This window comes from Ranitomeya variabilis, chromosome 1, assembly GCF_051348905.1.
Source record: "Ranitomeya variabilis isolate aRanVar5 chromosome 1, aRanVar5.hap1, whole genome shotgun sequence".
NCBI classification, from domain to species: domain Eukaryota; kingdom Metazoa; phylum Chordata; class Amphibia; order Anura; family Dendrobatidae; genus Ranitomeya; species Ranitomeya variabilis.
In genome coordinates, this window is record NC_135232.1 from 265656497 (window position 1) to 265670743 (window position 14247).

Consider the following 14247-nt stretch of genomic DNA (forward strand, 5'->3'; position numbering starts at 1 on the left):
CCAGAAGACTTAGTGGTCTCGCGAGACCGCTAAGTCTTCTGGGTAATTTCGCAATGAATCGCTGGGAACGGAAGATGGCGGCCGGCGCGAGCGGCTTGGCGGACTATGGAGTGTAAGTATAGCAGGTTTTTTGTTTTTTTTATTATTTTTATCATTAAATAATTTTTAACTATTGATGCCGCAAAGGCTGCATCAATAGTAAAAAAAATTGGGGACACACAGGGTTAATGGCAGCGGTTACGGAGTGCGTTACCCGCGGCATAACGCGGTCCGTTACCGCCGGCATTAACCCTGTGTGAGCGGTGACCGGAGGGGAGTATGCGGGCGCCGGGCACTGAGTGCGGGGAGTAAGGAGCGGCTATTTTCTTCCGGACTGTGTGCGTCGCTGATTGGTCGTGGCAAAACGCCCAATCAGCGACTTGGATTACATGACAGACAGAGGCCTCGACCAATGAATATCCATGACAGACAGAAAGACAGACGGAAGTGACCCTTAGACAATTATATAGTAGATGTCACATGGATCATAAATAGTAACAATGATCATGTATATCATGGATCCTGAACAAATACGGCAGTTGGCACATACGAGGGAGGGATGATTTGTATTGAATTTCAGCACTTTTTTAAAATTGTATTTATTCTTCTTTTATTTAAGGAGTGGGAGGAGACCAAAGAGGGTTTCATGGAAAAGAGAGCGTGGAGACACGACACGGTCGTGTCCGGACTGGAGAGGGGACTCGATTCCAAACGGTTAACTTGGCCCAACCTGTGCGGTTTAGTAGTAAGTTTGTGTTCCTGTGTTTCATTCATTTAATTGCCTTTTGATATGATAGCACTCCATTTTCATCTTGTATCCAGGAAGTAGAATTATGACACATGCAAACGTTATAGATAAAAATGGCTATAGTGTATAATCCAAAAAAATACAGAATTATTTAATTATATTGACCTCTTGTTAAAAAGAATCTGTCAGCGGGATTTCACCACGCAAATATTTACATGTGCATGTAGCTCTTTCAAAGACAAGTCCAGCAATACCATTACTGGGCCAGTCCATTCCTTCGTTGCTAAGAAATCTGTGTTTTAATTTTTGTGTAAGTGAGTCTGTAGACTTGAAGCCTCTGTCACTCCAGCTCTATTCCTTGCTCATCGCTACCCATCCTGCTTGACGTACCGCCTCTGGAGTGTGACTACAGGCATAGGAATCATCTGTCAAGAGGAGGATGTGGTGCTAGATTGGGAATAGAGCTGGAGTGACAGAGGCTTTGGATATATAGCCTCATTTGCAGATCGGTGATCACTTCCATCCGTCTAATATTTCTTATGTTTTACCGTAGCCACTTGGACATAATTCAGAAGCTTGTTAACACAAGCTTGAGCAACATGGCTGCGCTTATAATCCTGCACAGAAAATGTAATGAAAAAAATCACTAGTTAGTAGAAAACATCTATCGGTGATTGGCTACTTGGTAAAAAAAATGTTGATGTTACTTTCCCATTAATAAATAACACAAGCTAGGAATGCATATTAAGATAGATGAAAATAAATACTTTAATGACGCCCGTAGGATAAACCTTTAGTAGATTTACACTTCTGATCATCTTTTCTGTCAAATAAAGAAAAGTTAATATGTTAAATCTATAAATGTGTGTACCGCCGTCCTCCTTTTAGGTTTCCTAGGGAAATGCCCATCAGGGTGGCATCACTACGATGGCACAGCAAGCTGCTATAAGGTGTATTCCTCCGGTGAGAACTACTGGGATGCTGTTCAGACCTGTCAGAAGGTGAATGGCTCTCTAGCTACATTTACCACAGACTCCGAACTAAAGTTTATTTTGGCTCAAGAATGGGAAATGGAAGATAGGCCATATTTAAGAAAAGACCAGAGAAGGTGAGGTATATGTTTATGGAATACTCTGATTAGTCTGGTAATTATGTTTTGTACCTTGCAAATTTTTCATGGCAAAGGCTTGGTACATAGTTTGATAAACGTGGCCGCAACCCCAATTGGTATCACTGAAACCTGAACACTAGATGACGTGTGTGTGTGTGTATGTATGTATGTATGTGTGTGTGTGTGTGTGTGTGTGTGTGTGTGTGTGTGTGTGTGTGTGTGTGTGTGTATGTATATATATATATATATATATATATATATATATATATATATATATATATATATATATATATATATATATATATATATATATATATATATATATATATACACTCACCGGCCACTTTATTAGGTACACCATGCTAGTAACGGGTTGGACCCCCTTCTGCCTTCAGAACTGCCTCAATTCTTCGTGGCATAGATTCAACAAGGTGCTGGAAGCATTCCTCAGAGATTTTGGTCCATATTGACATGATGGCATCACACAGTTGCCGCAGATTTGTCGGCTGCACATCCCAAAGATGCTCCATACAAGGCAGGATGGATCCATGCTTTCATGTTGTTTACGCCAAATTCTGACCCTACCATCCGAATGTCGCAGCAGAAATCGAGACTCATCAGACCAAGCAACATTTTTCCAATCTTCTACTGTCCAATTTCGATGAGCTTGTACAAATTGTAGCCTCAGTTTCCTGTTCTTAGCTGAAAGGAGTGGTACCCGGTGTGGTCTTCTGCTGCTGTAGCCCATCTGCCTCAAAGTTCGACGCACTGTGCGTTCAGAGATGCTCTTAGGCCTACCTTGGTTGTAACGGGTGGCGATTTGAGTCACTGTTGCCTTTCTATCAGCTCGAACCAGTCTGCCCATTCTCCTCTGACCTCTGGCATCAACAAGGCATTTCCGCCCACAGAACTGCCGCTCACTGGATTTTTTTTCTTTTTCGGACCATTCTCTGTAAACCCTAGAGATGGTTGTGCGTGAAAATCCCAGTAGATCAGCAGTTTCTGAAATACTCAGACCAGCCCTTCTGGCACCAACAACCATGCCACGTTCAAAGGCCCTCAAATCACCTTTCTTCCCCATACTGATGCTCGGTTTGAACTGCAGGAGATTGTCTTGACCATGTCTACATGCCTAAATGCACTGAGTTGCCGCCATGTGATTGGCTGATTAGAAATTAAGTGTTAACAAGAAGTTGGACAGGTGTACCTAATAAAGTGGCCGGTGAATATATATATATATATATATATATATATATATATATATATATATATATATATATATACACATATATATATATATATATATATATATATGTGTATATATATATATATATATATATATATATATATATATATATATATATTCATTCGCCAGTTGGGACTTCCGGCCGCTGTCCCCGAATCCCATAAGCACCGTGACACTTGCGCCGGCGCAGTAACAGCCGCGTCGTTACTACTCATGCGCGTGAACAGTGGTGATGTGTATGTCACTTGCGCCTGCGCAAAAATGCAGAGGGATGATATAGAACAGATACCGTATATACTCGAGTATAAGCCGACCCCCCCCTAATTTTGCCACAAAAAACTGGGAAAACTTATTGACTCGAGTATAAGCCTAGGGTGGAAAATGCAGCAGGTACCGGTGAATTTCAAAATTAAAAATAGATACTCCATACCGTTCATTATGGCCCCATAGATGCTCCACATAAAGCTGTGCCACATATAATGCTCTGCACCGTTCATTATGGCCCCATAGATGCTCCACATAAAGCTGTGCCATATATATAATGCTCTGCACCGTTGCCCCATAGATAGCTGTGCCATATATATAATGCTCTGCACCATTGCCCCATAGCTGTGCCATATATATAGTGCTCTGCACCGTTGCCCCATAGCTGTGCCATATATATAGTGCTCTGCACCGTTGCCCCATAGCTGTGCCATATAGTGCTCTGCACCATTGCCCCATAGCTGTGCCATATAGTGCTCTGCACCGTTGCCCCATAGCGTGTGCCATATAGTGCTCTGCACCGTTGCCCCATAGCTGTGCCATATATATAGTGCTCTGCACCGTTGCCCCATAGCTGTGCCATAGTGCTCTGCACCATTGCCCCATAGCTGTGCCATATATGCTCTGCACCGTTGCCCCATAGCTGTGCCATATAGTGCTCTGCACCGTTGCCCCATAGCTGTGCCATATATATAGTGCTCTGCACCGTTGCCCCATAGCTGTGCCATATATATAGTGCTCTGCACCATTGCCCCATACCTGTGCCATATAGTGCTCTGCACCATTGCCCCATAGCTGTGCCATATATGCTCTGCACCGTTGCCCCATACCTGTGCCATATATGCTCTGCACCGTTGCCCCATAGCTGTGCCATATAGTGCTCTGCACCGTTGCCCCATAGATAGCTGTGCCATATAGTGCTCTGCACCGTTGCCCCATAGCTGTGCCATATATGCTCTGCACCATTGCCCCATAGGTGTGCCATATATGCTCTGCACCATTGCCCCATAGCTGTGCCATATATGCTCTGCACCATTGCCCCATAGCTGTGCCATATATATAGTGCTCTGCACCATTGCCCCATACCTGTGCCATATATATAATGCACTGCACCATTGCCCCATACCTGTGCCATATATGCTCTGCACCGTTGCCCCATAGCTGTGCCATATAGTGCTCTGCACCGTTGCCCCATAGCTGTGCCATATAGTGCTCTGCACCGTTGCCCCATAGCTGTGCCATATATATAATGCTCTGCACCATTGCCCCATACCTGTGCCATATAGTGCTCTGCACCATTGCCCCATAGCTGTGCCATATATGCTCTGCACCGTTGCCCCATACCTGTGCCATATATGCTCTGCACCGTTGCCCCATAGCTGTGCCATATAGTGCTCTGCACCTTTCCCCCATAGCTGTGCCATATAGTGCTCTGCAACGTTGCCCCACAGCTGTGCCATATAGTGCTCTGCACCATTGCCCCATAGCTGTGCCATATAGTGCTCTGCACCGTTGCCCCATAGATGCTCCACATAAAGCTGTGCTGCTGCTGCTGCAATAAAAAAAAAAAAAAACACATACTCACCTGTCTTGCTTGCAGCTCCTCGGCGCCATCTTCCCGGCGTCTCTCTGCACTGACTGATCAGGCAGAGGGCGGCGCGCACACTATATGCGTCATCGCGCCCTCTGACCTGAACAGTCAGAGCGGAGAGACGCCGGGAAGACTGAGCGGCGCCCGGCGTGTGGAACAAGGGAAGGTAAATATGACATACTTACCTGCTCCCGGCGTCCCGCTCCTTCCCCCAGACAGCTGGTCTTCGGTGCCGCAGCCTCTTCCTCTATCAGCGGTCACCGGCACCGCTTCATTAGAGAAATGAATATGCGCCCCTATGGGAGGTGGAGCAGCCTATTCATTTCTCCAATGAGCGGTCCCACGTGACCGCTCAGGGGAAGAGGCTGCGGCACCCGGAGACCGTGGGACGGGAAGGGGGAGCGACAGGAACGCCGGAACTAGGTGAGTATATGACAGTCCTCACCCGCCGACCCCACCACCGATCATGACTCGAGTATAAGCCGAGAGGGGCACTTTCAGCCCAAAAATTTGGGCTGAAAATCTCGGCTTATACTCGAGTATATACGGTATGTTGGAAAGCGCAAACTGTGTGAGACATGTCCGCTGCTCCTGTCAGCACCACTAAGCATACACAGATGTTAATTTCACCGTACTCCCGATGCTATAGCATTGGGCCTATTTCTATTCTGTAATAAGGATGAGTACCCCACAATGTATCCTAGCAGATTAGTTCCTCATATGCCGCCATCCCTAGGGACAGCAGCTCATGAGGAGATGACAAAGTGTTCGCTTTGTCAGCACATCGTCAACCCAACAGCATAATTGAGGGCTGCCAATGGGTGACTATGGATATACAAGGCCCAACAAAAGCCTCTGGGCCTGCTATACACCACAGACTATTAGATCTTGTGGAAGTTGGGGCCTTATAGGACAACTGTCAACTCCAGCACTGCTGGGATAGGGTAATATACAGCACTACCCAAGTAGTAGTGTGTATTATTAATGCAGTCTTAAGATCAATATTTCTTAGTCCCTTGAGTGGACTTGAACATGTGAAGAGAGGGGAAAAAAAAAAATTATTTGGTAAAAATAAACATAGCTTCACACCAAACACCAACCCCCCCCAGTCGTTTCATACTAAAAGAGCCACCTTGTGCAGCAGTAATGCTGCATTCTGACAAGGTGGCTCTTTTAGTTCTGGGTGCTGTAACTAGAGAAATAATCCGTTTTGTAATTTGTCAGAAATACCTTGTCTTCAGTCAAGGAGGCCGGCGTTTCCCCCCTGCTTTAGACGCCACACAGCTGTCACTCACATCTTCTTGGCGCCGGGCGCTGCCTCCTCACCGCTGTTTTGAAAGTAGCCGACGCCTGCGCTCTTTTCCCCTGCCTGGTGCAGGCGCAGTGAGCGCTGCCCGTCTGTCCTCATATGCAGCCCAGCTGACTGTGCCTGTGCGGCCGCCCTGCTTGTGATTCCCAGCCCCGCAGTGACTTATTATTTGTTCACATTGCGGGGCTGGGATTCACAGGCAGGGCGTCCACACAGGTGCAGTCACCGAGACTGCATATGAGGAAAGACGGGCAGCGCTCACTGCGCCTGCACCAGGCAAGAAAAAAGAGCGCAGGCACCGGCTCATTTCCAAACAGCGCTGAGGAGGCAGCGCCCGGCGCCGCCAAGAAGGTTTGAGTGACGGCTGTGTGGCGTCTGCAGCAGGGGGGAAACGCCGGCCTCCTTGACTGAAGACAAGGTTATTTCTGACAAATTAAAAAACGGATTATTTCTCTAGTTACAGCACCCAGAACTGAAAGAGCCACCTTGTCAGAATGCAGCATTACTGCTGCACAAGGTGGCTCTTTTAGTTTCTAACGGCTGGAGGGGGTGACAGGTTCCCTTTAAAAATATCACATTCTATCACTGCATCAGTAACGACACATACTAGAACACCGTATGAATACTTATTATGCCAGGTGAATTCTACTTACATACTTATAAAAAAAAAACAGCCTAAAAACTTATGAAAAACAAAAATTATTAAAAAGATGTACATGGCCCAAAATAGCACAAATAAATCCACTTCTAATTTCGCAAAAAACAGACATCTTACAGCTCTATAAATGGAAAGTTTATGAAATGAAAATGAAATGAAAAAGTTTTGGCTCTGAAGATGGTGCAAAAAGTTTGTTAAACAGTGATTGAGTGCAAATTTAGTAAAATGGAGAAAAAAAGAAATACATTTCTCCTTCGCCTCATTGGGGGACACAGACCGTGGGTGTATGCTGCTGCCACTAGGAGGCTGACACTAAGTGAAAACAAAGAAAGTGATCTCCTCCCCTGCAGTATACACCCTCCTGCTGGCTCTCAGCTAACCAGTTCTTGCTTAGTGTCCGTAGGAGGCACACGGACTGGTCTGCTATTCAGACCCAAAGAACTCTTTTTACTTTTACCTTTTTTAAAACAACGGACGAAGGGGGCGACGGATTCTTTCATGTTCCGATCTCCCCGAACCAACAACAGGCGAGCACGGGAGTTTTACCTCCGTATCCTCTCCTGCGACGTGGGAAGCCACTTCCTGAGCTGATTCTAGGGGCGACGGGCCCCTTCTAGGGCACCGATCTCCCCCCTCCAATATCAGACGAGCACTGGAGTGTCACCTCCAGTATCCTCTTCTGCAGCCAGGCCTATTGCCGGACATTCAGCCCTGACCACCAGGTTTTACCCTCGGCTGTTCAGAGGCACCTTCCAGCGTGGCGTCCGAGCAGCCCCCACTGCACCACCACTATTAAGAGCGGATGGTACAAGGAGGCGGACGGTTCCTCTCCACCTCCCTGCTAAAGGGGACGATGGATTGAGGACTTTTCTTATCCCTGCACCGTCCAAACAGCAGCAACAGAGCTGCATACTGGGGTAAGTGCCGGGACTCGAGCGGTTGGAGGGCTCTGCGCACCCGGCGGTTTTTTGTCCCTCCTTCGGCGCCGGCTGGCTGCAAAAATTTAGCCCCCGGCTTCGGGTTTGTGTAGGCCGCAACCCGGAACTCCAGCCCATGCTAGGCCGCACTTCAGGCTCCGCCCCCCTATTCAGGCGCCTCTCATTCAGGACGAGAGTTCTATTCTCGGCGGCCATTTTCATCCTCCTGCTACTTCCGGACACGAGCTCATCCGGAAGTGGCTGCTGCATCGCACCGGCGGTACTCAGCGCTGTACTCCACGCTGTTCCAGATGGGGGACTCAGAATCTCGGTAAGGAGAATACTCCTCCGGCAGCATAAAGGGACTAGCGTTCCCTATTTTTAATACTTAAGACCAGTAATCTCTGGACAGCAAGCTTCGGTCTTAAAGGCACGGGCCTTAAGGGTACATGACCGCATTCCCTGGTCTTAAATAAAGGTTCCCTAGTTTAAAAGGGGCACATTACCAGCATTCTCTGCTCTTTAAGTCACGACCAGCCAGAAACCGGTCACCTTTCCCAGAGTACTTAGTTCAAGTGAGCTCAGGAGCCCGCCGCCGCCGCCGATCCCGGCTCTTCCCAGAGTACCTAGTTCCCCTCAAAGGGCTTCACCTCTGGCGTAATCCTTGAAAAATGCCCCGGTCTTAAAGGCATATGACCAGCATGCCCTGGTCTTAAAGGCACGTGGCCAGTATGCCCTGGTCTTAAGGCACATGACCAGTATGCCCTGGTCTTGAAGGCACGTGACCAGTATGCCCTGGTCTTAAAGGTACGTGACCAGCATGCCCTGGTCTTGAAGGCACGTGACCAGTATGCCCTGGTCTTAAAGGCATGTGACCAGTATGCCCTGGTCTTACGCACATGGCCGGTATGCCCTGGTCTTAAAGGCACATGACCAGTATGCCCTGGTCTTAAAGGTACATGACCAGCATGCCCTGGTCTTAAAGGCACATGACCAGTATGCCCTGGTCTTAAAGGCACATGACCAGTATGCCCTGGTTTTTAAAGGCACATGACCATTTAAAGGCACATAAACAGTATGCCCCCCTAAAGGCACAAGACCAGTATTCCCTGGTCTTAAAGGCGCCCGACCAGTTTTCCCTAGTCTTAAAGGCGCATGACCAGTATTCACTGGTCTTAAGGGCACATGTTCAATCCGAACCTGGTCACCCTAACTGAGCTTGGGAGTCCTCCACCGCTGATCCCAGTTATCTCAGAATACTAGTCCCCCTCACTAACCGCAACCCATGGCTTCTCTGACCAAGAGATTGAATCCCTCTGTGAACTTTCCGTGGCTCGGAGTGCTCGCAGGACCGATATACATGGTCCCTCTCCTACAATGGGAGCCGTCGGCTAGCAGGGGCCGCAAGTATTCTAGAAAAATGCACAGGCGTCTAGAAAACGGAAGTTTTCACTTCCTGATTTCTCCCCTATGAATTGTTGAGAACGCTCTGAATATGGATCAGATATTGCCTAGGATTGCCAGAGCTTCAGAAAAAGAGGGACTCGCCTATTTATATCATCAACAAATTGACGAGCGGTTCCCTGGACAGAAGCCTCTACGTGGGGATGCCATACCTGGTCTCTTTTTTTTTTTTATGGGCGACGGGTCCTTTAAAGGGCACCGATTTTTCCCCCCCCCCCCCCCCACACACACACACACACACACACACACACACCATCAACAGACGAGCACATGCAGTGTCGCCTCCATGTATCCTCTTCTGCATCCAGGCCTATCGCCAGACAACCTGCCCTGGCGTCCGAGCACCCCCCTTTGAATCACCACTATTTAGCGGCTGATGCAAGAAAGCGGACGATTCCTCCCTGTTAAGAGGATGGTGGATCGAGGGTTCCTAATTTTCTACTCTGCACGACGATGACGAGAGACTGTTTTTTCCTGACCTGCTGGATGCAGCCCCGCATTCTGCCACTTGGCAGACTATCCGGGTAGAATTTCTTGTGGTATACCTACCAGTGTCCCTGCCCGACGTATCACCAATTAAAATATCACAGACGGTCGGATAGCAAATCTGGTTCATCCCGTCTTGTGGCTTCGGGTTCAGCGCTCTACCCTTCCTTAGCCGCCACATGGGTTGCTGGACCAATAGTCTCCTGGTAAGAGACCTTAACTACTTCGCTTCACACAAGTAACCTTTCCCCGAAGACAGTACAGCTGGCCAATCAAATCTTCTGAGCGGGAGATTAACAGGGGATTGTTTCTTTTCTACAGACCCAACCAGCAGTGGAAGTGTTGTCCAGGACAGTCTAGATCTAAGGGATCTTGGTTCCAAAAAGAGGGAATGAAAAGTAAGACCGATCCTGGACCTCAAACTTCTAACAACCTTTGACAAAGTCCTCCTTTTCCAGATGGAGTTCCTCCGCTCAGCCATTACTTAAACAGAAAAATGTGGAGTTTCTGGCATCCATCGACATTCGGGATTTTTACCCTCACATTCCTATTTTTCCCCTCTACACTAATCCCTTCGCCTTCCATTCGCGTACAGCATTTTCAAGTCACGGCCTTGCCCTTCGGCCTGGCTACCGCACCAGAGTAGTCGCAAGGGTCATGGTGGTTGTCATGTGCCTCTTGCACCCTAGAAGCATGGTCGTCCTGCCCTATTTGGGTCGACTTTCTAGCCGCTCTTCCAGGACTACGCCGAGTCGTCTATATCACTTGCAATACCCTCTCACTTGGGCTAGCAGCTAAACTTAGACAAGTTTTTTCCTCATTCCCAGCCCAGCAGCTCCTTTTTGAGGATGATCCTGCACAAGAAGGATGGTAATCCTCTCTCGAGTCAAAGTCGTGGCCCTTCAACAGGGAGCTCGTGCACTTGATCACTCATTCCCTCGGTTCATTCAATTCGCTAGGAGGGTTCTGGGGAAAAAGACGACAATGGAAGCAGTTTCTTTCGCTCCGCTCGTTTTCAGCAAGTCAATCAGGCTTTCAAAGGGTAGTCTCAGAGCTCCTTCCTCATCCAGAGCCTTCTCCTGGTCCAATGGTTATTAGGGAATACCAATGCCAGTCTTCTCCCGATCATTGCTCGGAGGATCCGAACGGTACGGCTAATCCTACAGCAGGTTCACTGCCTTCAGGCGGGTCAACCATCCGTCTTCAATTGGATAATGCCACGGCTGTGTCATACATCAACCATCTAGCAGGTACCCACAGTCAAGCGCCATGGCCGAGGTACCTCGCACTCTCTGATGGGCCGAGATCTATCACTCGGTGATCTCAGCAGTACATATCCCTGGAGTAGAGCACTGGGCGGCAGACATATTCAGCCGTCAGGGTTTCTCCTCAAGTGAGTGGGAACTTCACTCGGAAGTCTTCCATCAGATCTGCCTTCACTGGAGTACTCCAGATGTAGGTCGGATGGCGTCCAAATTGAACACCAATGTACTCCAGTTCATGGTTTGACCTCGAGATCCAAGACCATCACAGTGAGGCTCTGTTTTTCCATGGTACCAATTTCCATAACCCCTCTTCCACTACTTCTGAGATCTTTTTGGAAGCAGGAAGGGCCCCAGTGTCCCGGGAGACCCGCACTGACAATGTCAGGTTCTCTCGCTTGCCGTACTAGTATTTTTCCGTCTTATTGCGACAAAACTGCTAATATGGAATTTCTAGCAGGGAGTCTTCACCTGTAGTTCTTCCCTACCACGTACCGTTAGATCTGTGGGACCTTAATGGTCCTGGGGATCTTACAGTAGACTCCTTTTTTGATCCGGACAGACTTTACTATCAGGGAAGGTCGCCCCCCTTTTTTTTCTCGGCGTTCCTGTCATCCTGATGAGTCTTCAGAGCTCGCCGCTCTGTTCTTTCAGACTTTTTTCCTTATTACCATCAAGGCAAGGTCGCCCTCAGGCCATCTCCTTCCCTCGTTAGCAAGGAGGTATTGTATTCCCACTGTCGCAGGGGCATCGTCCTTCTCTCATCTTTCGGCTCCAGTCCACAAAACGGAATGGGTTCTCCATAATCTGGAAGAAGTGAGTGCTCTGAGTGGGTACGTATCGAGGACGGCGTCCTTCCGAAGGTTGGACACTTTACTTGGGCTTCTCCATGGTAAGACTGCTTCCTGATGGTCACAGGAAGGGTTTAGCCGTTTCATCAGTCATGTTAGCCTGGTGGATTCGTTTCACCATCCAGGAGTCCTTCCGTGCTAGATGTCAGCCTATCTCCCTGTCTGTGGGCTCTAGACACCAGACGTCGGCAAGCACGGCCGCAAGCTTGCGAATTCCTCCAGTCCGCATGCATTCTTGAAGCACTATAATTCCCACACTTCCACAGATGTGAGTCTGGGCAGGCGGACTCTGCAGGCCGCGGTGACGCACTTGTAAGTAGCGGTTACACCAGCCTGATCTGATGTTGTCCCCACCCAGGAACTGCTTTGGGACGTCCCACGGTCTGTGTCCCCCAATGAGGCGAAGGAGAAATAGGGATTTTTGTGTACTCACCGTAAAATCCTTTTCTCCGAGCCATTCTTTGGGGGACACAGCTCCCTCCCTATTATTATTTTGTGCTTGTTTTATAATTTGACGTGCTATACTCTCATATGTAATGTGACATGCTATACGCTCATATGTTGTTATTGATCTCCTACTGCTTTTGCACCGAACTGGTTAGCGGAGAGCCAGCAGGAGGGTGTATACTGCAGGGGAGGAGCTAACTTTCTTTTTCACTTAGTGTCATCCTCCTAGTGGCAGCAGCATACACCCCACGGTCTGTGTCCCCCAATGAATGGCTCGGAGAAAAGGATTTTACGGTGAGTACACAAAAATCCCTATTTTTTTTGCACGTTAATCATATTGAAACATGCTGTAAAACTATATAATGCCTTATCCTGTTTGTTGCGCTGTAAATAAAAAATAAAAAAACATACGGGCAGCACGGTGCCTCAGTGGTTAGCACTGCAGTCTTGCAGCGCTGGAGTCCTTGGTTCAAATCCCACCAAGGACAACATCTGCAAGGAGTTTATGTTCTCTCCGTGTTTGCGTGGGTTTCCTCCGGGTTCTCCGGTTTCCTCCCACATTCCAAAAGACATACTGATAGGGAATTTAGATTGTGAGTCCCAACGGGGACAGTGACGATAATGTGTGTAAAGCGCTGCGGAATATGTTAGCGCTATATAAAAATAATAATTTATTATTATTATTACAAAGACACTGTAGCAGAATTGCTGAATTTTACTCTGAATAAAGTTCGTATTTCAATCAACCTGAGGAAAGTCATAACACCAGCAAAGTAATCCTGCCAGTAGGTGAAAAATATCAGCTGGTTCAACTGACAACCTATGAAAAGGTGTCTCATTACCAAGGTGCCACACAAGAAACATCTCCTGATGGGTAAACATTTCATGATGACTGTTTTTCAGTGAGGTTTCCATGTCATATAGCACCTTTAGAAATATATCTACTTAGAAAATTGTTGACACGTTCAATAGCGTTTCAGCACGCACGCACACATCCAGTGTTGCAGTATTTATTTAAAATTGTGCTTTTCTGTAGAATACTTTTGCCTGCCCTCACCTCCTGGTAGCCAAAGACCACAACTAGATCTGTCTCGTGTACTTAGTGTTAAAACCATTTAAAGTTTTTGGGAATGAAGATTTTTAGAAACTGAATTAAATCCATGGCTCTAATAGAAATCTCCCTGAATATTTTTACTTTATAATGGTGATTTTTCATAGCTCTAATGCTTTTATACAAAGCCACACAATTGTGCAGTAATATTTTTTGTGTTTGTATCTATTTTCTAGACTTTGGGTAGGTTACCAGTTTGTGATAACAAACAGGAACCATTCTGTGGAGGGGCACTGGGAAGTCGCTTACAAAGGTACGTGGCGCGTCAAGGAAGCAAATTCTGTTTCATAACAATTCTATAATACATGGACACACTAAAGAATTGCTTCTGAGCATGAAGTCTGTTTTTGTTTATTTTAGTTTTTTTCTATAAGCCTGCCTGACAGAATTTTGTCTTTTAGGCTCCTCCGAAGTGTTCTTACCTCCTGTTCCCATATTTGGAATGTATGAAAATGAGAACATCCTTTGTGCCCAGCTGCAGTATTTCTATCTGCCGTCCCTCCGCCATCATGGACTCCATAGCTGGTATGCTGAGAACTGCTACGAAAAGTCCTCCTTTCTTTGCAAACGCAGTAAGTAGATTTTCCTTATTTCTAGTTTTGGTAAATCTGAATTGCCTCCTTTATAGGTGGTTGGTTATCCTTTGTTGCTGGGTGATGAAAACCAGCACAGGATGCCAGTCTCCAGAGGAACTGCAGCTAGAAAGGGTGAAGAATTTGCCCAATGGTCATAAAAAGAATGAG

The 14247-nt window shown here is 47.2% G+C and overlaps 1 protein-coding gene across 2 annotated transcripts in view; it reads left to right on the top strand.

The window, feature by feature from the left end:
* Positions 1-14247, top strand: part of DGCR2 (DiGeorge syndrome critical region gene 2) — a 139551-nt gene that overhangs the window by 61590 nt on the left and 63714 nt on the right. For both annotated transcript variants that reach the window (XM_077293449.1, XM_077293450.1), the window contains 4 exons: positions 659-784; positions 1676-1895; positions 13681-13757; positions 13906-14076. In XM_077293449.1, the coding sequence (XP_077149564.1) occupies positions 659-784; positions 1676-1895; positions 13681-13757; positions 13906-14076 (594 nt within the window). The remainder of the gene's footprint in view (positions 1-658; positions 785-1675; positions 1896-13680; positions 13758-13905; positions 14077-14247) is intronic.